Source organism: Marmota monax, unplaced genomic scaffold (assembly GCF_021218885.2).
Source record: "Marmota monax isolate L192 unplaced genomic scaffold, Marmota_monax_Labrador192_F-V1.1 WCK01_AAM20220418_F8-fsc00095, whole genome shotgun sequence".
Taxonomy (NCBI): domain Eukaryota; kingdom Metazoa; phylum Chordata; class Mammalia; order Rodentia; family Sciuridae; genus Marmota; species Marmota monax.
Window position 1 is genome coordinate 2,152,885 of NW_026695244.1, and position 23,236 is coordinate 2,176,120.

Sequence of the window (23,236 nt, forward strand, 5' to 3'; positions counted from 1 at the left end):
GGCTGGGGATGTGGCTCATGGGTAAAGTTCCCCTGGTTCAATTCCTGGTACCAAAAAACAAAACAAAACAAAAGTTCTTTGTTAGAGTCTGTAAACAAGTCAGGATGGCGCCTGGCAAAATGCCAGAGGGAGTGGTTTGTGAAGTAACGCCAGCCAGCAAGCCATTAAGTGTGGAGATTCCTTATTGGTTGACTGATGTATCTAGTTTATGCTAATTAAGATAAGCTGTGTGGAATGTATAAATACCTCTATTGTCCTACAATAAACGGCTCCTACTCCTGCTGTATCAGTCTACACAAGTTGTCCCCCCCCCCCCTTATTTTGCTGCAGCCGGACTGCAGCAGTTCTTCAAAAAGGAAGAGTGAAAGGCTTATAAGACATAGTTTATAACTGTTGTGAAAACTGCAAATATTGCCTGCTTCCTCTACCCTTAGTTCCGTGATTTAACTCAGTTCTGTTCCTTGGAAATAACTGCCTAGGCCATTCTTCTCTATTGTTCTTGGCTCTTTTCTCTTGGAGGTTCTTTTCTTATCATTTTCCTTTTGCTATATATAAATAGGGCATAAATATGATTCTGTGTGTATAAATTTTTAAAGGTTTTTTTATTAAAGCATTATAATTATACGATTTCAGTTCGTTTTGACATGGAATTTGATTTCAATCCCTGTCCCCATCCATTCCCCTCTCCCCTCCCCTTATTCTCCTTCCTCCGCTCTACTGATTTTCCTCTCAATCTTTTATTTTTTTTTGAATTTATTTGTTCTTTTTAATTACACATGACAGTAGAATGCATTTTGACATTAAACTACATGGAACATAACTTCCTATTCTTGTGGTTGTACTTGATGTGGAGTTACACTAGTTGTGTATTTGTATGTGAATATAGTAAAGTTACGTTTGATTCATTCTGCTGTCTTTCCTATTCCCACCTGTCCAATCCCCTGTACCTTCACTCTGCCCTTGCCATTGTGAGTCAGCATCCACCCATATGAGAGAACATTCAGTCTTGGTTTTTTGGGATTCATTTATTTCACTTAGCATGATAGCCTTAGTGCCATCCATTTACTGGCAAATGCCAGAATTTCATTCTTTGTGTTTGAGTAATATTCCATTGTGCTTATGTACTACATTTTCTTTATCCATTCATTTTTTGAAGGGTACTTAGGTTGGTTCCTAGCTTAGCTATTGTAAATTGAGCTCCTATGAACATTGATGTGGCTGTGTCACTATAGTATGCTTATTTTAAGTCCTTTGGGTATAAACTGAGGAATGAGATAACTGGGTCAAATGATGGTTCCATTTCAAGTTTTCTGAGGAATCTCCATGCTGCTTTCCAGAGTGGTTGCACCAATTTGCAGTCCCACCAGCAATGGGACTAAGTGTACCTTTCCCCTGCATCTTCGCCAACATTTATTGTTACTTGTATTCTTTTTTTTTTTTTAAAGAGAGAGAGAAAGAGAGAATTTTTTTTTAATATTTAGTTTTTAGTTTTCGGCGGACACAGCATCTTTGTTTGTATGTGGTGCTGAGGATCGCCGGGCTGCACGCAAGCCAGGTGAGCGCGCTACCGCTTGAGCCACATCCCCAGCCCCAACTTGTATTCTTAATAATTGCCATTCTGGTGAAATCTCAGTGTAGTTTTAATTTGCATTTCTGTAATGGCTAGTGATGTTGAACATTTTTTCATATATTTGCTGACTGATCATATTTCTTATTCTTTGAAGTGCCTGTTCAGTTTCTTTGCCTGTTTGTTGATGGAATTATTTATTTATCTTTTTGGTGTTAAGTTTTTGAATTCTTTATATATCCTGGAGATTAATGCTCTGAGGTATGGGTGGCAAAAATTTTCTCCCATTCTGTAGGCTCTCTCTTCATTTTTTAAAAAATATTCTTTTAGTTGTGGATAGACTTTTATTTTATTTATTTATATGTGGTGCTGAGAATCGAACCCAGTGCCTCACACATGCCAGGCAAGTGCGCTACCATTGAGCCCCAGTCTCATCTCTTCATGTTCTTGATTGTTTCCTTTGCTGTGAAGAAGCTTTAGTTTGATACAATCCTATTTGTTGATTCTTGATTTTACTTCTTGCACTTTAGGAGTCTTGTTGAGGAATTTAGTTCTTAAGCCAACAGGATGGAAATTTGGGCCTACCTTTTCTTCTAGTAGGCACAGGGTCTCTGGTCTAATGCCTACATTCTTGATCCACTTTGAGTTGAGTTTTGTGCAGATTGAGAGTTAGGGGTTTAATTTCATTTTATTACATATGGATTTTCTTTTTTCCTAGTACCATTTGTCAAAGAGCCTATCTTTTCTCCAGTGTATGTTTATGGCACCTTTGTCTAGTATGAGATAACTGCATGTGGGTTTGTCACTGTTTTTTATTCTGTATCACTGGTTTTGATGTCTGTTTTGGTCTTTTATTATTTTTGGTTAGTAATTTATACATACAGGTGAAATTCCCTGTATATTTATATATGCTCATAACATGATTTCTTTAAATTCATTCTGTATTTCCTCCCCTTTCCTGTCCTTTTCCCTCCCTCTCAATCTCCTTTTTTTACTCCATGATCTTCTGTATATCTTTTTGATATCTGACCACTTCCCCACTTTTCCCTATTTTTGCTCTAGCTTCCACATATGAGAGAAAACATTCAACCTTTGATTTTTTAGTCTGGCTTATTTTTCACATGATCTCCATTTCCATCCTGAAGGGATAATTATTTAAGGTTTATGAAATATTTAAAGTAGCCAGGCTTGGTAGCATATACCTGTAATCTCAGCAACCTGGGAGGCTGAGACTGGAGAATTGCAAGTTCAAAGCCAGTCTCACCAACTTAGTGAGGCCTTCAGCAACTTAATTAGACCATGTCTTAAAATGGTTGTGGCTGGGGATGTGGCTCAAGCGGTAGCGCGCTCGCCTGGCATGCGTGCGGCCCGGGTTCGATCCTCAGCACCACATACAAACAAAGATGTTGTGTCTACCAAAAACTAAAAAAAAAATAAATATTAAAATTCTCTCTCTCTCTCTCTCTTTAAAAAAAAAAAAAAAATGGTTGTGGCTCAGGGGTTAAGCACCCTGGGTTCAATCCCCAGTATCACCAGAACCAAAAACAAACAAACAAATAAAAAGTAAAATTTGAAATCATTCTTACTAGGTATTGGTATATTCTAAGCCTGCTTCTAATATTCTTTCCTTTATATATGTTAAAATTGCTTCCTGGCTTTTCCTGGATATGATATGCTTTCTTTTTGTTAACATATTTGCTTTCATCTAATTGACTATGAATTCACGTATTTCACCTGAGAATATGCTTTTCTAAATAGAATTAGTTTTCCACTTAGGTTGTAAGTCCAGATATAGGAAAACAAAGGCAAGCAGGATAGAGAAGTCATAAGTCATCAGGGATGGCTCGGTGGAAGAGGTGGCATTGATCAAGGGAGGGTATTTATTTATTTATTTATGGTACTGAGAATTGAACTCAGGGGTGCTTTACCGCTGAGATACGTCCCAAACTTTTTTTTTAATATTTATTTTTTTAGTTGTAGTTGGACACAATACCTTTTTTTTACTTATTTATTTTTATGTGGTGCTGAGGATTGAACCCACGGACTTGCATATGCTTGGCGAGCACTCTGTTGCTGAGCCACAACCTCAGCCCTCCCTATCCTGTTTTAAAGAATAATTTTGTTTTGAGTTAGGATCTAACTATGTTACTTATGGCCTCACTAAGTTGTTGAGGCTGGCCTTGAACTTGAGATGCTCCTGAGTCTTGATCAAGGTTTTAAAGAATGTATAGTAGCTTAATAGTCACAAAAGGTATTGAGGCAAGCAAAAGACGTGACCAAAAAGTATAAAAAAAAAAAGTGTCTTAGTATATATTTTTATTTCTAGTAATAAAGTATGCTATGTTTGAACTAATCTTTATTCTGAAATTACTGAGATTTCTTGATAAAATGAATTATTTTAAAGGCTGTGAAAAACTGGCAGGAGAGGAAAGCATTAGAAAGCAAAATCTTAGTGAAAGCAGGAACATCAGTAAATGGAAATTATTTTTTGCCTGTTGAATTTGAGCTTTTATTTTCCTGGCTTTAGGAGTGGCCAGATCAAAGCCAAGAAGCTACCCAGCGTGAGAAATGTAGATTTTTCTTTATAATCTCAAGGCTTATTCCTTTGGTATAAAGGTGAACTACAAGTCAACCCACTTCACTCTCTTATTTCCACTTGGGAACTTCAAGGAAAACTGCCTTGTATAAGAATCAACAGGAGACAACAGAAACAGATCAGGAAAACGGGAAAGACTGAATATGTTGGTATTGGAATATATAGATTATAAAATTAGTATGAGAACTTTGATTAAAGAATTAAAATCAAACTTGAACAGATTTTTGTGTTTTATAGAAGACAACATTTATTATAAAGTATTTCATTATTTAATGGAACACTGAAAAATGCTGGTAGCCTAAATTGCAGTTTGATAGTTTTATCCATGATGTATGGATTGATAATGCATGAATACCTGTTACCTGGTTTTCACATGGATAGACCATGACACATACATTATATCTCTAAGGGGAATTGTAAAATGTATTTTAATTTTAAAGGCTAATTTTAAAAATAATTTAAAAAATTATTCTAATTTGTAAGGCTAATTTTTTTTTTTTTTTTAAGTGTAAAGCCGGGTAATGCCTCATGCCTGTAATGCTATGACTTGGGAGGCTGAATCAGGAGGATCGCAAGTTCAAGGACCAGTCTGGGCAGCTTAGCGAGACACTGTCTCAAAATAATAAAATAAAACATGTTGGGGATGTAGCTCAGTGGTAAAGTGCCATTGGATTCAGTCCTCAGTCCAAAAAAAAAAAAAAAAAATAATAATAATAGTTAAAACCAAACCTTTCTCAGTAATTTTCAGTAATTGATAGAACAGAAAAAGTAAAGGTAAAGGTTTAATTATGATGTATTTATGTAGACTTAACGCCCAATATACATTCCTTTCAACACACAGATATTTACAAACAATGAGGATATAATAAACCTTAAAAGAAGTTTCAACAGATTTCAAACTACTAAAATAATAGAGTATGCTTTTTGGCCAGAATGTAGTTAAGAAATTGATAGCAAGAAGTTTAAAAAGACAAAAATCCTGGAGGTGAGAAATATACTTTAAAAATAAGCCTGACTGAAGAATAGTAGAAAATAAGATTTTTTAAATTCAGTGATGAAAGTACATTTTAGAACTTGACAGAAGGGTAGCTACTGTTTAGGAATGTTTATGACTTTAAATGTTGGAAATGAAAAAAACTAGTCATTTGTGGTAGCCAGCTTCTAAAATCCCTACGTCTTGTTATTTACAGCCTTGTGTAGTATAGTTCCTTCCTGCATTGTACCCGTGTTGATCTTTGTGATCAAGAGCATTTGGCAACTTTCACTATGTTATTTCTGAAATTAGGTTATAAAAGACACTATTGTTTCCCCTCTCATTTTTTTTTTTTTTCATTTACTCTGGGGAAATTCAGCTGCTCCGTTGTGAGTAGGCTAATGGAGAGAGACCCCTCTTATGAAGAGCTAATGCTTCTTGCTAGTGAAAACATGAAGCTTTTAAGTGATTCCTCCAATCCAGTCGAGCTTTGATATTACTACATTGTGAATTGACATAGTTATTACAAGGCATTGAAAAAAGCTGAGTCGCCCCTCAATTGAGCTGCCTTAGAATTCCTTCCCCTTAAGAAACAGTGAAATAATATATGTCTGTCATTTTAAGCTGCTAAATTTTAGGGTAATATGTTATACAGGAGTAGATAATTAGTATCTCATCCATTTAAGAAGGTAAAACAACAAAATAAACCAAAATAAACCAAAGAGTGAAGGAAATTAATATTTTTATGTGAAAATTCTCTAATTTATTGTGTGTTCACTTGTTTTAGGGAATACCTATGTATCAGAAGTGGTGAGTATTAAGGAATAGATTTAATTTGAATTACTTACCATTATATTCTTAGGATGAATAGCACAAGTACAGTCTGCATTTGGATATATTCTTAATTAAGAATCTGGAAGCGGGATTGAATGTAACTATCTTTTAGTAGCTGGGCCTTGTGGCACATACCTGTAATACCAGCTGCTCTGGAGGCTGAGGCAGGAGGATCCAAGTTTAAGGTCAATTTCTGCAACTTAGACTAAAAAAAAAAAAAGTCTTCCCTCTGCAAATCTTTCTATTAGTCATGTTCATATAAAGAAATTTTTATTTTTGGAGAAATTATTCATAATGACTAAAAACTTGATGGCAGAGTCTATATTGTAGTATTGATTTTGGTAGCCAATATGTTTTGAATGCTTAAGTGCCAGGTACTGCTCAATACTTTATGTGTATTATTTTATTTAGTACTCTCAACAACTCTGTGAGGTAAGAAATATTATCTTCATTTTTAGGTGAAGAATAGTTCAAAGAAGTTAGGTAGGGAACCTTCCCATAGTCACACAAATAGTAAAGGCAAAGAGATTTAAGAGGAAAACAATAACACTTAAGTCAGCTAGAATGGGGGATCTTGAAATAGTAAAATATGTATGACATAAAACATTTCCATTTGTAGAAGTTCTAATTTTGATCCAAAATTGGTTATGAAGATAATATTAATTTACACTTATTGAGAATATACTTGTATGCTAGGCATTGTTGTAAGCCCTGTTACAGGTATCAGGTTATTTAATTTTCAAAACCAATCCTGTAAAATAGGTAATATCATTGTGTACTTTTTTGCTGTGCTGGGAATTGAACCCAGGACCTTGTGCATGCTAGGCAACTGCGCTTCTACTGGGCTACACCCCCAGCCCATTATGTTTATAGAAGAAGAAATTAATGTGAAAACATAGGGTGACTTGTTCATGAAGGTAATATCAGGGGTTAAAGTCCAGGTAAAACTGAATTGGCGCCAGCATTCCTGTACTACTTAACATATTTATGTGTTATATTCCTAAAGATTATATAGATGGGGAGAAAAAGTCCATACTGTGGTGTTTCAGTGTACCAAACTCATCTTAATCATGCAAGTAACTAAATTTGAGATTTAATTAATAAGTGGAGATCTTTCTTTTTTGTGGCCTTTAGGACTTTTTTTAAGGTTATATTGAAGCTGGCTGTTTTTTTTTTGTTTGTTTTTTGAAGCTGGCTGGTTTTTTTTCTGTACCTTGAATTTACTGATTCTAAATTCCACTTTTATCATTTTTGCCTACTAAATCTCCATTTTATTTATACACAGTTCAAAGACAGTGTAGTGCAATGGAAAGAGCACTTATTGGGTTCATGTATGCTGCATTTTAATTCCAGCACTGCTAATTGTTAGCTGTATGATTTTGGCTAAGATATATATCCTTAGACTGGCCCTTTTGTAACATGTAAAATGGGGAGAATGTAAACCTTTTCTGGATAGTTTTAAGGAGTAAATAAAATGACATATTGCAAAAATGCCTGCTATACCACTTTGTACATGGCAGATGTTTTAACATTTTTAAGTGCTTTTCATCTTAGAAAATAAAACAGTACTATTTCTTTCCTTATATTTTCTCAGATCCTCAGGAGAACTCTGTGCTTGTCAAATACTCAGTAGCCCTGACCTTTAGAATTTGAACCAGATACTGTAGAGTTCCTCAATAAAATATGAAGAGAATTGTGTTAATTTTTTATTGTTGTGGGACTGTTTTGTGTTTAACTTTTACCAAGAAGTAATCCTCTGCTTTTTAGGAAAGATGGGGGTCAGGAAAACTCCAGATACTTGTATTTCTGGAGTTCTTCTGGGATGGATAAGTGAATAAATTAATAGATGAACGACATTAAAGTTGGAAATGTAAAAAGCAGATAATAAGACTTTTGAAAAGGGGCTGGGGCTGTGGCTCGCATGTAGTGCACTTGCCAGGCATGTGTGAGGAACTGGGTTTGATTCTCAACACCGCATATAAATAAATAAAGGTCTATCAACAACTAAAAAAAAACTTGAAAAAATTTGTCACAGGAGATTGTTTTTTGTCTGAAATATTTCCATCTTCTGATATCTAGGTGATGATGTAGATAGTGGTAATTTATAAGCTGATTTTGGAACAGTATATTAATAGACAAAAACAGATACACAAAAGGTCAGCAGTCCCTGCATATTCTGGGACATTCTGGGAACATTCTGGTGCTGGTTCAATCCTCAGCACCATATAAAAATAAATAAATAAAATAAAGGTATTGTGTCCAACTACAACTAAAAAAAAAATTAAAAGAAAAATTTCTGAGGTGTCATATTTTTTTCCACTCAGTTTTATTGAGAGGTCACTTCAAGTCATAAAATGCATATATTTAGGACTGGGGTTGTGGCTCAGTGGTTGAGTACTTGCCTTTCATGTGTGAGGCACTGTGTTTGATCCTCAGCACCATGTAAAAATAAATAAATACAATAAAATTATTGTGTCTGTCTATAACTAAAAAATTTTTAAAAATGAATATATGTAAAGTGTCAAAGGTGATGAATTTTGATACATACAAATATTTGGGTAACCACTTTAATCATTTTTATTCCTGAATGGTATTCCACTCTATTAATATACCACAATTTGTCTATTAACTTGTTGATAGAATTTTTGTTCGCAGCTTTGGAATGTTAAAAATCAAGCTTGTATAAGCATTTTTGTATAGTGTTCTTGTGACTTTTTATTTTATTTATTTTTAAATGTATATATATATTTTTAAGTTGTAGTCAGACACAATATCTTTATTTTATTTATTTATTTTTATGTCGTGCTAAGTATCTAACCCAGTGCCTTGCACATGCTAGGCAAGAGCTCTACAGCTGAGCCACAACCCCAGCCCATGACTTTTTACTTTTAGGGAAGAGTAATGACTGAGTAGTTGATGGACATTGTCCAACTGTTTTTCAAGTAACTAAACCATTTTATACTCCCACCAGTAATATCTGAAATTTAAAAAGTCACTCCACATCTTCACTAACATATGATATTGTCAGTCTTTTTATTTATTTATTTTTGTCACTTTTTTTTTAACTTTTGCCATTTTAGTGGGTGTGTATGCAGTGATATCCCATTTGATTTTTTTATAGATTTTTTTTTAATGTGGTGTTGAAGATCAAACCCTGTGTCTCACACCTGCTAAGCAAGCACTCTACCACTGAGACACAATCCCAGAGCCCCTCCCATTTGGTATTTTTTGAACCTTTATTATTTTATTTTTTATGTGGTGCTGAGGATCAAACCCAGTGTCTCACACACAACCCCAACCCTCCCGTTTGATTTTAATTTTGTTTTTCCTCTAGATAACTAATGATATTGAGCACTATTTTGTTTGCTCTTTGGCCATTTGTTTCTTCTTTTGTGAAGTGCCCATTTTAAAAATTGAGTGGTTTGTCCTTTTAAAATTTATTTTTTAGGAGGTTGTCATATATTGTTTAAATTCTTTTGAGAGTATTTTGAGCAAGCATATGGCTTGTCTTTCCATTTTCTGTTTGTTTGTGTGGTGCCGAAGATTGAACCCAAGACCTCATGCATGTTAGACAAACCTTCTACCACTGAGGTACATCCCAAACCCAGCTTCCCATTTTATTAATGGTGTCTTCTGCTGAGTAGTAGTTTTTACTTACTTATTTATTTATTTGTTTATTTATTCATTCATTCATTTGTTTTGGTGCTGGGGGTTGAGCACACTATCTCTGAGCTACACCTCCAGCCCCTAATTTTAGTTAACACTAATTTTCTTTTTTGGTTCATGATTCTTGTGTCTTAGCTAAGAAATCTTTTTTTATCTCCAGAGGCAAAGGTATCATATTTTTTTTTCTGAAAAGTTTTAATTTCAGTTTTTATGTTTAGATTAATGTTCCATTTCAAATTTTATTTTATTTACTTTTTGTGGTACTAGGGATTGAACCCAGGAACACTTACTACTGAGCTACATTCCCATCCTATTTTATTTATTTTTATTTTTTGAATTTTTAGAATTGTTTTAAAATTTAATTTTTTTTTAACCTGACACTGGGGATGCTGTACTACTAAGCTACATCCCCAGCCCTTTTGATTTTTTATTTAGAGAATAAGGTATTTCAAAGTTCCTGAGCTGGGCTTGAACTTGATATCCTCTTGTCTCGGCTCCTAAGTAGCTGGGATTACAGAGATGTACCACCACTCCAGGTTTTCAGTTTGATTTTATTTATGCATTTTACACTTCCCTTTAATTCATTAGACAAATACTAATTGAGTGCTTTGTACCAGGCACTGTTTTAGGCATGTGGTACCCACTAGCAAGCAAAAAGATAAATATTCTCTGTGAGTATTAAACCTACATCCTAGGGGAAGTGACAAACAGTAAACTAATAAATAAGAATTGTAGAGTATGATAAAGGACCATGAAATTGGGAAATAATAGGGCAAGGTAAAGGACAGTGAGAATTTTTGCCACAAATAGAATGTGTCATTTAAAGAATGATTTGAAACTGGGCACAGTAGCACATACCTGTAATCCCAGCAATTTGGGAGGCTAAAGCAGAAGGATTGCAAGTTTGAGGCTAGCCTCAACCACTTAGTGAGACCCTGTCTCAAAATAAAAAGGGCTGCTGAGGATGTAGCTCAGTGGTTGAGCACCCTGGGTTCGATCCCCAGTACTTCATAAAGAAAGAGTAACTTGAAGGGCCAGAAATGTAACTTAGTGGTAGACATTTTTAATACTTGAGATCTTTGACATGGGAAGCAATTTGAGGGATCATTATACTTAATATACATTTTAAAATAGCACATAGCTCTGCCTGAATACTACTTAGAGATTTCATATTATTGCTTCTTTAGATATCTACTTAATGGGTGTGAAAGCATTACGTTTCCTGAAAAGTATACCTAATATTCTGATTTTCTTATTTCAGAAAGATCCAGATTACCTGAAGATGTGGTTGGATAACTTTGTTTCTAGCTATGAACAATTCTTAGATGTTGACTTTGAAAAACTGCCTACCAGGTATGTAGAAACACTAATTTCTTATCTTTAGTTCCTGTTCTTTTTTGGTGTGTGTATGTTTGGGTGTAGATGGACACAATACCTTTATTTTTATTTATTTTTGTATGGTGCTGAGGATTGAACTCAATGCCTCACACATGCCAGGAAGTGCTCTACCACTGAGCTACAACCCCAGCCCATCATTTCTGTTTTTTTTTTTTAAATATATATATTTTTTAGTTGTAGATGGACACAATACCTTTATTTTGTTTATTTATTTTTATGTGGTGCTGAGAATTGAACCCCGTGCTTCACACATGCAAGGCAAGCACTCTACCACTGAACTACAACCCCAGCCCCCATTGTTTCTGTTTTAACACAAAAATTTCACCGGTGACATATTATACTCAATTAACACTCTTGATATCCTGTTATCTTGCTCTCATCAGATATCCCTAATTGATCACAGCAGTCTTTCTTGATATTAGACCTGGCTTCTAAGAAGCCTCTTCTCTGCTTTGGTGAGATACTACCCACTAGGTGTCCCACAGTTCTCTTAATTTCAAACACTCTATCCAATATTAGCACCAGATCTCTCACAAATTAAGGGCCAAGACCTCATAAAACTGCCCTCATTTTAGATATCAGTCACTAGTCTTGGGGGACACTGGAGCTTCTGACTATAAATTCAGCATTCTTAAATTGTTTTTTTTTTTTTTGTAATTGTAGATGAATAGAGTGCCTTTATTTTATGCTTATTTTTATGTGGTGCTAAGGATCAAACCCAGTGCCTCACACATGCTAGGCAAGCACTCTGCCTCTGAGCTATAGCCTCACTTTGTTTTAGTCTTGCATCACTGTGACCAAATTACCTGACAGGAACAACTTAGAAGAGGGAAAATATATTTGGAACTCATAGTTTCAGAGGTCTCAGTCCATTGACAGCTGAGTCCACTGTCCTGGGCCCAAGGTGAGACAGTACATCATGGCTAAAGGGCAGGGCAGCTCACTTTTTGGTGGCCAGGAGGAGTCTGTAGAATGAAATGGGAGCCAAATCTCATAATTCCGCCCTCCCTCCTTCTCTCCCTCCCTCCCTTCCTTCCTTCTTCCCTCCCTCCCTTCTCTTCTTTCTTACCCCCCTTTTCTTCTTCCCTTCCTTCCATTCCTTTCTTCCCTTCCTCCTTCCCTTCCTTCTTTCCCTTTCTTCCTTCCCTCCCTTCCTTCCTTCCTTCCCTCCTTTCCTTCCTTCCTTCCTTCCCTCTCTTCCTTCTCTCCCTTCCCTCCCTTCCTTCCCTCCCTTCCTTCCCTCCCTTCCTTCCTTTCCTTCCTTCCTCTCTCTATAGTGCTGGGAATCAAACCCAGAGCCTTGTGTATGCTAGTAAGTACTCTACCCGCCAGCTGTAGCCCTAGCCCTAGGGGCCAAATCATGAAATACCATGCGTGCAATACTGATGTATTTGATTTTATTGTTGTTATGAATAATAAGAATGCGATTAAAAACTTTTCTATGTGAGAATACCACAATCAACTTTGTTTTCAAAAGTCACTTTGGTGGCATATTATAGAGGTTGATTTGGTGAGGGTTGAGACTTGAAGGAAAGAGGTAATTATGATAATACAGAGAAGAAACCTTAGAGCTTGGCACCAAGACATGAACTCAAGAAAATTAAGATTATGCAAAGAAAGGACTAATCATTTATTATTTATAAAAATTCACAATTTATTATTTATAAATTCATCCACTGCATGATTTTGTTTGCATTAGAATATTATGTGTGATAGGTTTATAAAGGCTGAAAAATATTAAATCTTGAGGTGTCTTCAAAATAAGGTTATGCAGTTTTTCTACCAATAAAAGAATATTCTTATTGTTCGTGCTTATAAGTACTTTTGTTTTTAAGGACCGGGAATATAGCTCAGTGGTAGAGCCCTTGTCTAGCGTGTGCAAGGCCCTGGGCTTAGCCCTAGAACTGAAAAAAAGAAAGTAAAAAAGAGTAGTACTTTTATTTTAATAATTTTCAGCTCACTTTAAATCATGGACATAGGTTTTTATACAGTTAGGTAGGATTTGGGCTTTTGAATATTTGGAATTTTGGAATGAGGCTTTTCAAGTTTCTAAAGTAGGCTGCTACTTATTCATAACATGTCTTTATTTATTTATTTATTTGCTTATTTATTGGCAGATCATTTCCAAAAGCATGATGTATACTTATATTGCCATTGTGTTTAATTAAAGATATGGAATGCTAAGAGCATTGCTCTATTTATAATGTGATTGGTTTATTTGAAATTGTGTCTTATATTTGTGTGAAAAAGCTGAATGATGAATTTAGAGGCTTTTTAAAAAAAGCTTTTTTTTAATAGTTATAGATGGACAGCATGTCTTTATTTGTCTAGTTTTTTATGCGGTGCTAAGGATCGAACCTTGTACATGCTAGGCAAGTGCTCTGTCACTGAGCTATATCTCCAGCCCAAATTTAGAGTTTATTGATACAAAACATTCAAAATTTCAAGTGTAGACTATGTAAGACATTGAATAAAATAAAGTCATCTTAAAGGTAGGAAACTCATTTAATAAAATAAAATAAATTAATAAAATAAAATAGAATAAAACTCATTTAAAGGAAACTGACTATAGAATTTTTGAGTTAGAAAATTTATAATGTAACGTAGGGAATGCCTTTACCATTATTACATAAAGCTTTGAAAAAACTTTAAGGCAGTCTTTTTTTTTTTTTTTTTTGGTACCAGGGATTGAACTCAGGGGCACTTGATCACTGAGCCACATCCCCAGCCCTATGACAGGGTCTCACTGAGTTGCTTAGCACCTCACAAAATTGCTGAGGCTGGCTTTGAACTCATGATCCTCCTGCCTTCACCTCCCAAGCCGCTGGGATTACAGGCATGCGCCACTGCGCCTGGCAAGGCAGTCTTCTTGAAATGTTAGACAGAATCATTTGCAACTGTTTATAGTAGGTATTCAGTAGCCACACACAGAGAACAAATTTTCAGAGCATAGAATTTCTAAAGGTAGGAAAATGCTTCCAGGTTCTTAAATGCTCATCATATTAGGAGTGCAAACAAAAATTTCAACTTTGTAAGTCATGTTCTAACCCAGTACTAATTTTATAATTAAAGCTAATTTTTAAAAAATCCATATATTTCTCTTTCCTGTAAGTTAATTATTGTGTGTCTGTGTGTGTGTTTTGCTAGGGGTTGAGCCCAAAGCCTTATGCATGCTAGGCAAGTAATTTACCACTGATCCACACCTCCAGCCCTAATTATTCTATTTTATATGTGCATGGTATGGGGGCCTGTGCATATGGCAAGTGCTCTAACATTACTGAGCTACATCTCCAGCCCTCAAAGCCGATTATTCTTGACTGTCTAGTTATTTATTTAAAGAATATGCAGATAAAGACTGGGGTGACCTAGGACAAGGAAATACTTTTTAATGCTATTATGGAATATTAGAAAAAATCTAATGTTTTCTTTGTTGTTGACATGTTTTTAGAAAAAGGAGACAAATGATTTAAGTAGTATTTAAAATTGCATTTAAATATTTGTTTATTATTTTGAAGTTACTGTTTTTACTAAGTACCTCCTTTTAACTCTTCAGCATATGAGAGTGAAAGAATCCAAAGCTACAAGTGAGGTAGTTTCTAAACTAAAATGAAATGTGATATTTTTATAACATGTTTATAGAATTTGGGCATCTTTGTAATGAGCTTTGTGGTTTTACTTTCTGTATAATTTAGTTAAAATTAGTTGTTCATTTTATAAAATCACTTTGTTAATTTATGTTGTGGGGTGATTCAGAAAGATGATATTATATATCTATTTATATGTTATATAAATCATAAATGTGTAAATTATGTATTATATTGTATTTATTTATGTATTTGTGTGACTCCTGGTGGTGATGTCCTTCAGATTTTTCCGTCAACAGTAGATCAAATAGCCTTTTACTCAGTGTAAATTACTAGTAATACTTCATATTAAACATTATCTATAAAAAAAACTGTTACAAATTACAATTGTCATTTAATCATAGTTTGTTTTTTTTTTAATTTTTAATTTTTTTTTATTGTTGGTTGTTCAAAACATTACATAGTTCTTGATATATCATCTTTCACACTTTGCTTCAAGTGGGTTATGAACTCCCATTTTTAGCCCATATACAGATTGCAGAATCACATCAATTACACATCCATTGATTTACATATTGCCATACTAGTGACTGTCGTGTTCTGCTACCTTTCCTATCCTCTACTATCCCCCCTCCCTTAATCATAGTTCTTTACTTTATTGAGTAATAAATAATTTCTCCACCTCTATTCTTCTTAATAGAGGTGGAGAAATTAGTATACAGTAGCTTATGAAAAGATTCTTAGGCTTTAGTGATAGTATGTTTAAAATATATTAGATTTTAATAATTCTTAACATATTTCACAGCAAAAATGCATATTGACTTTCTGGTTTCAGAATTCAGTAAAATAGGGCAAGAAGATATTAAAATTTTATAATTCGGGAAATTCAGAGATCATATGACCAACTCCACGTTACAGAGGTGGAATTTAGTGTCCAGGCCTTTAGACTTTGAATCTAGGTATATGTTTTTATTGTGAGACACACACCAGAGAAGCCACTCACATCTTGTGTTAAATTTTGCCTTTAAAGAATTACATAGACTTCTTACACAGAAGTAATTTGTAACAGAATATTTTTATATGACATTAAAAAATGAAGCTTATGCTTGTGATGTTCATTTATCTTTTTAAAATATTTTCTCTGATCACATGGCTTGATGAGTCTATAATAATGTCATTAGTGTTCAGTAAAACAGATGACAAATATTAAATGAATAAGTACTTCATTTTTGTTCACTGGTTATTGTTTCTTTTAGAAATAGTATACATACAAACTGGGCATGGTGGTACCAGCCTATACTCCCAGTGACTCAGGAGGCTGAGAGAGGAGGTGATCACAAGTTTGAGGTCAGCCTCGACAACTAAGCGAGACCCTGTCTCAAAATTTAAAAAAAATAAAAAGGAGGGCTGGGGATGTGGCTCAGCAGTTAAGCATTCCTAGGTTCAATCCCTGGTAGCAAAAATAATAAAGTAAAATAAAATAAAATTTAAAAATAAATGAATGAATGAATGAAAAAGAAAGAAAAGAACCAGGGATGTAGCTCAGTGGTAAAGCACCCCTAGATTCAATCTCCAGTGCCCCCCAAAATAACACTGACAAGAAACCCCAAAATAAATAGTATACATATGCATAATATTTCTAAGTAGAAAGCTGATTAATTTATATTCTAAATATTTTCTTTAAAATAAGAATGATTGAAAATAGAGTCTATCTCCCCTGAAATAAGACTAATCATTCTACTCTAATAATCTTGTAGTTGTGAGTCATTTGGTTGTTCTTTAGGACAAGAAAGCATATAGTATCTGGAAAGGATTTAAAAAATTCTTTAGGATGAATGAAAATGGAGTTCATTTCAGTGCTAGAATTTTCTTCCTTTCTTTCAACCCTCCTTTTGTTTTGTACCCCTTATATTGTAGGGTAGATGATGTGCCTCCAGGAATATCTCTGCTTCCTGACAATATTCTGCAGGTTCTGAGGATCCAGCTGCTACAATGTGTTCAGAAAATGGCAGATGGGTTAGAGGAGCAACAACAAGCCTTATCACTTTTACTTGTCAAATTCTTTATTATTCTTTGCAGGTATGTGGTACAAAAACAAAAAACACCAATGATCTGTTTTAAAGTAATTATTACCAAAATAATAATGTATTTATTACTAATAATATTTATTGTTTGTTTGGATCTTTAAAGAGACACTCAGGAATTTCAAAGGTTTGCTTTAGAGTAAAGACAATGACAGGAGTTTTTAGTTCAGAAAGAAATGATAACACCAGTATTTTCTTTGTGACTCAGCTGTTAATGAAACACACTATTTTTTTGTTTCCCCACCGGTGCTGGGGATTGAATCCAGGGCCTCATGCATGCTAGGCAAGTGCTCTGTCACTGAACCACACCCTGAGCCAATGTATACACATTTTTATTACTATGCATTGTATTTGTGAAAATATATCTTTCTTTTTTAACAAAGTACTTTTTTTAAAAAAATATGTTTTAGTTATAGATGGATGCAATATCTTTATTTTGCTTATTCATCTTTAATGTGATGCTGAGGATCGAACCCACTGCCTCACATGTGTGAGGCAAGTGCTCTGCCACTGAGCCACAACCCCAGCCCCACAAAGTACTTTTTTAAAATATGTATTTTTTGAGTTGTAGGTGGACGCAATACCTTTATTTTATTTTTATGTGGTGCTGAGAATTGAACACAGTGCCTCACACGTGCCATGTGAGTGCTCTACCACTGAGCCCCAGCCCCAGCCTGTGAAAATATCTTTTAACTTCCATTTTATCAGTTTATCAGCAAAGTACAATTATCCTACAGGTTATCCTATTTTCCAGATTTATAGATTAGGTTTGTGGTACTTAAATTTTGGTGTACTGTAAGTATCAACTGGAAAGCTTAGTAGAAATGAAGCTTGAATGTTGCTTATGAAATTTCTGGTTCAAAAGGGCTTAAACATCCGGATTTTTCAAAAATTCCACACTAATCTGCACATAAGAATTATAAAGCTGTTAAGTTAGGAGCATAATGTGCCATTTGAAATCTGCCCTTTTTTTGTTATCCATGTTCTATAATTTCTTCCATTTTTTATGTGTGTGTGCATATATAAATTTTTTTTGGCGGGTGCTGGGAATTGAACTCAGAGGCACCTGAGTATATCCCCAGACCTATTTTATATTTTATTTAGAGACAGGGTCTCACTGAGTTGCTTAGCACCTTGCTGAGGCAGCCTTTGAACTTAATGATCCTCCTGCCTCAGCTTCCTGAGTCACTGGGATTACAGGTGTATGCCACCGTCCCTGGCTGTTTTATATTTTATAGTTAATAGATGAATATGGTCTTTTTTTTTCTTTCTTTCTTTTTTTTTTTTTAGAGAGAGAGAGAGAGAATTTTAATATTTATTTATTTTTTAGTTTTCGGCGGACACAACATCTTTGTTTGTATGTGGTGCTAAGGATCAAACCCGGGCCGCATGCATGCTAGGCGAGCCCGCTACCGTTTGAGCCACATCCCCAGCCCAATGAATATGGTCTTAATATTTAACTTTTTAGTCATCTTTGACTTAGTTGCTTATTGCCTTTCATTGCAAAAATTATAAAATGATTGAGCAATAATTGCTAAAATAGTTCACCCCTAAATTAGGTTCACTAAGAACCTTAGGCGTACTTCTGTTTTCCTTTTTTTGATACCAGGGATTGAACCCAGGGGCACTTAACCATTGAGGTGCATCCCAGACTTTCATATTATTTATTTATTAATTTTTTAGTACCAGGTATCGATCCCAGGGGTGTTCAACGACTGAGTCACCTCCCCAGAATCCCACCTTTTTTTTTTTTTTTTTTTTTTGAGAGAGAGAGAGAGAGAGAGAGAGAGAGAGAGAGAGAGAATGAGAGAATTTTAATATTTATTTATATTTTTTAGTTTTCGGCGGACACAACATCTTTGTTTGTATGTGGTGCTGAGGATTGAACCCTGGCCGCATGCATGCCAGGCGAGCGCGCTACCGCTTGAGCCACTTCCCCAGCCCTTCTTTTTTATTTTATATCTTGAGAAGAGGTCTCGCCAAGTTACTTAGAGCCTCACTAAATTGCTGAGGCTGCCTTTGAACTTGCCATCCTCCTGCCTCAGCCTTCTGAGCAGCTAGGATTACAGATATGCACCACCGTGTCTGTCTTGTATTTTTTGAGATAGGATTTGGCCATGAACTGAGGATGGTCTTTGTTTGTTATAATTAGTTACACATGATAGTAGAATGTATTTTGACATATTATACAAACATGGGGTATAACTTCTCATTCTTCTGGTTGTACATGATATGGAATTACATTGGTCATGTAATCATATATGCACATAGTATATTAATGTCCAGTTCATTCTGTTGTCTTTTCTATTCCCATTCCCCCCTCTCTCCCCTTCATTCCCCTTTGTTTAATCTAAAGTACTTCTATTCTGATGCTGGTCCTGAACTTGGAATCCTCCTGTCTCAGCCTCTTGAGCCACTGGGATTACAGGTGTGCGCCACTGTGCCCAGCCACTAATTCAGCTTTAACTGTGTGTAAAATGTTATATTCACTTTTTTTAATATTTATTTTTTAGTTGTAGTTGGACACAATACCTTTATTTTATTTATTTATTTTTATGTGGTGCTGAGCATTGAACCCAGGGCCTCGAATGTGCTAGGCAAGCGCTCAGCAAACGCTCTACTGCAGAGCCATGACCCCAGCCCATATTAACTTTTTTTAAAAAATTACTTTTTATTTGTTTAAATTAGTTATATATGATGGTAGAATGCGCTTATATACTTTGATATATCATACATAGATGGTGTATAATTTCTCGTTTTTCTGAGTATACATATTGAAGGATATCATATTGGTCATAGTCACATATATACATAAAGTGATAATGTCTGTTTCATTCTACTATCTTTCTTATCCCCACATCCCATATTCACTTTTTAATATAAGCTTTATTAGGAGATAATTAACATACCATACAAGTCATCCACTTAAATGTATTATTTGGTGGTTTTTGCCAGGTGTGGTGGCACACATGTCTAAACTTAGCTACTTGGGAGGCTGAGGGAGGAAGAATGCAAGTTTGAGGCAATTTAACAAGACCCTGTCTCAACAAGGACTGGGGATATAGCTTACTGCTTGAATAGCATGTCTGAGGTCCTGGTTACTGAAAGAAAATAATAAAGTATTATTCATTGGTTTTAAACATATTTAGAACATATTTATGAGCTTATAAGGAAACTCTCAGTACTCATTGGTATCACTCCCCATTCATTGTGTCTCCATCCTTTGGTAACCACTTATCTACTTCTGTTTCATCAAAATGAATTTTTCAAGGAAATGAAATTATATATTATGTGGTCCTTTGTGACTTACCATAATATTTTCAAGGTTCATCCATTTTGTAGAATACATTGATACTTCATTTCTTCTTGTGGCTATATAATAATCCATCATGGATATATCATTTTATCCATTTATCTTTTTCATTACAGGTTTATTAGTTGGCATGAAGTGGTATCTCATTATGATTTGACTTGCATGTGATTTTTCAAGGCCCATGATGTTGAACATTTTTTCATGTGCTTATTGGTTATAAGTATTGGAAATATAATGTGAGTTACATGTAAACTTTAAAATTTTCTAGTATCATTAACAAGAGGAGAAACAGCCAAGATGACATGCTGGTCTGACTTTTTGCATTAAGAAACCTGTTAATTTAATTAATTTTTTTCTGTTCCCTTAGCATTTACTGGATTTTTTTGGGGGGAGGGGGATGGCATTGGGGATTTAACCCAGTGGCAGTTTCCACTGAGCTACATCTCCAGTCCTTTTTATTTTTTATTTTGAGACAGGATCTCACTAAGTTGCTTAGGGCCTCACTAAGTTGCTGAGGCTGGCGTTGTACTTGTGATCTTCCTGTCTCAGCCTCCAGAGCCACTGGGATTGCAGGTTTGCACCACTGAGCCTAGGACATTTACTGGACTTTACTTTTATTTATTTCTTTATTTTATATAGTTTTTAGTTGTTGATAGAACTTTATTTCTTTATATGTGGTGCTGAGAATAGAAGCCATTGCCTCACACGTGCTAGATAAGTGCTCTACCACTGAGCTACAACCCCAGCCCTGGATTTTAAAATGTATTTTATGAAGTCCCAGTGGTACAGAAAATGAATGAACTTTACTCTGAAAATTATGCAAAAAAACTTCAGATGTAGTAAATATTAGCATATGTCGTACTTCAGTCTTATAAAAATGGAATAAAATCAGGGCCATATTTTAATTAAATATCAATCACTTACTGACCTGCTTTAAACAGGATGTGAAATTATAGTCTCTTAGAGTATGTAAATATGCCAGTAATCCTTCTATTGAGGAATTTTAATGTAGTTGAGGAAATACAAGAATGAAAAGGGAATTATAATTAAAAAAGCAAAGTGAAACCTATAAAGCAACATGTGGTATAATGGTGACACTATATATACAAAATCTAAACTAATAATCTGTGTAGGGAAAATACAACCTTTAAATAAATAATCTAGATTGAAATAATTGCTTATGTTCAGATTATAAGAATATAGGTCAGCCAGGCATTGTGGTGCATGCATGTAATCCCAGCAGCTCAGGAGGCTGAGGCAGGAGGATCCTGAGTTCAAAGCCAGCCTCATAAAGTTAGTGAGGACCTAAGCAACTCAGTGAGGCCTTGTCTCTAAATGAAAAAAAAATATATAAAAAAGTTTCAGCACCCCTGGGTTCAATTCCCAGTACTAAAAAGAGAAAAAAAAGAATATTGGTGATTTTTTTTTTTTCCTTCTGGTTCTAATTTGTGGTTTTGTTTAATTTTCCTATAAGTAGATACAAGTCTACTTGTCTGAGAAATTGTGGTCTTATATAATATTTGCTATCTTAAACATTTTCTGTTGATAGTAATTAATGGTTCTTGAGGTGTATTTTACATTTGTGGGAAAAGAGTTATATAACTATGTTGATTTTATGTTTTAATAAGTATCAGTTGTAGTTTGTTACCCATATCTGTCCTCAAAATTCAAGCTTAGTACACATTTTGTTCACCTTTCAAGTGTAATAATAATATGATTTTTTTTGTCATAGAAATCTATCAAATGTGGAAGAAATTGGAACATGCTCTTATATTAATCATGTTATCACCATGACAACACTCTATATTCAGCAAGTAGGTGTGAACTAATATGTTATTCCTTTTTGGTACTTATTGAGACTTTTTTTAAAAATTATAATTAATGTAATTAAATGTTTTCATAGGATGTAATAGTTGAGAAGAGAATTTAAATTATCATTGGGTAGTAAATATTTCAGAAATCTTATACATACTAGTTTAAATGTATACAAGTAGCTGTTATGTTATTTTAACTTAACAAATTAAAGTGTTTTGTAAATGGCTTTTTAAAATGACCCAGTTTGTGAATTTGATGTATTTATGTATTTAGCTACTAAATATCTTATTGAAAACATAATTTTTCTCAAAAGAGGATTGGCTATTTTAAACATATACTAGGAAAAATTTAAATTATGAGAGGGTATATGTAGTCTATATGATTAAATGACCCCTTTTGCCTCAAAAGGAAGTTATTTGAATAAAAATGATTTATTGTTAGATGGTGAATGAAACATGTCTAATTTTATGTTTAACTTTATTCTCAGTTAAAAAGCAAAAAAAAAGAGAAGGAAATGGCCGATCAGACATCAATTGAAGAATTTGTGATCCATGCATTGGCATTTTGTGAAAGTTTATATGATCCATATAGAAATTGGAGACAAAGAATTTCAGGGTATGTCTTATAAATCACATTATTTAGAACGTGAATGTAAGAATATATGTGATTTTTCAAAGTGAAAGCAATTGTAAAGGTATGGATAATACCCACAGATTTAACTCTGAGAGAAATATGTTAGAGGTAATGAATTAGTGATAAATGATACTTCCAGATAATTAAATGTACTCTGAAGTTGTATTTTATAATGCTATTGAGTACTGCTAATTTGATAAGAAATGTTAAAAGCATATTGATATAAATGGAGTACTACAGTTTTTAAAGAAAATTTCCATTTACAGAACATTTTACTACTAGGAGTATATATTGTTCAGCGGTATATATGGAAGGCTTTACGTTTGATTTACAGCACCCCCAAATACACATATTTCAAATTTTCAAATACCTTGTAGCAATGTTTTCTTTTTCTTTTTCTTTCCATGGTGCTAGGGATTGAACCCAGGGCCTCCTACATGTTAGGCAAATGTTCTGCTGGTGAGCTACATCAACTATTTAATTGTGAGCATGTATCAGTCAAGGTCCAGTCAAGGCAAACTAAAACCATACTAGATATTAAAAGACAATGTAATACTAGGAAATTATTAAACAGATATTAGAGAACTGAAAAAGCAAAGGTGGGACATACAGATAGTACAGAGATAGTGACTTCATGAAAGTTACCTTCCTTGAGGCTTTGGGAACAAGGGGAAAAAATTGCAAGTATCAGAATCAAGATGTTCGGAGAATAGGCCCTCTAACCCTCTAGAAACTCTGAAGAAGGAGCATTGCTCAGCTGGTACTGGTATTGC

General features: G+C 34.4%; 1 protein-coding gene across 9 annotated transcripts in view; it reads left to right on the top strand.

Moving 5' to 3' along the window:
• Nbeal1 (neurobeachin like 1) overlaps window positions 1–23,236 on the top strand; it is a 188,116-nt gene that overhangs the window by 10,666 nt on the left and 154,214 nt on the right. For 8 of the 9 annotated variants that reach the window (XM_058578199.1, XM_046462953.2, XM_046462954.2 and 5 more), the window contains exons 3-6: window positions 10,898–10,989; window positions 16,536–16,697; window positions 21,748–21,829; window positions 22,318–22,445. In XM_058578199.1, the coding sequence (XP_058434182.1) occupies window positions 10,898–10,989; window positions 16,536–16,697; window positions 21,748–21,829; window positions 22,318–22,445 (464 nt within the window). Of the gene's footprint in view, window positions 1–10,897; window positions 10,990–16,535; window positions 16,698–19,883; window positions 20,252–21,747; window positions 21,830–22,317; window positions 22,446–23,236 lie in introns of those variants that run through there. The other variant, XM_058578201.1, reaches the window with a different exon arrangement.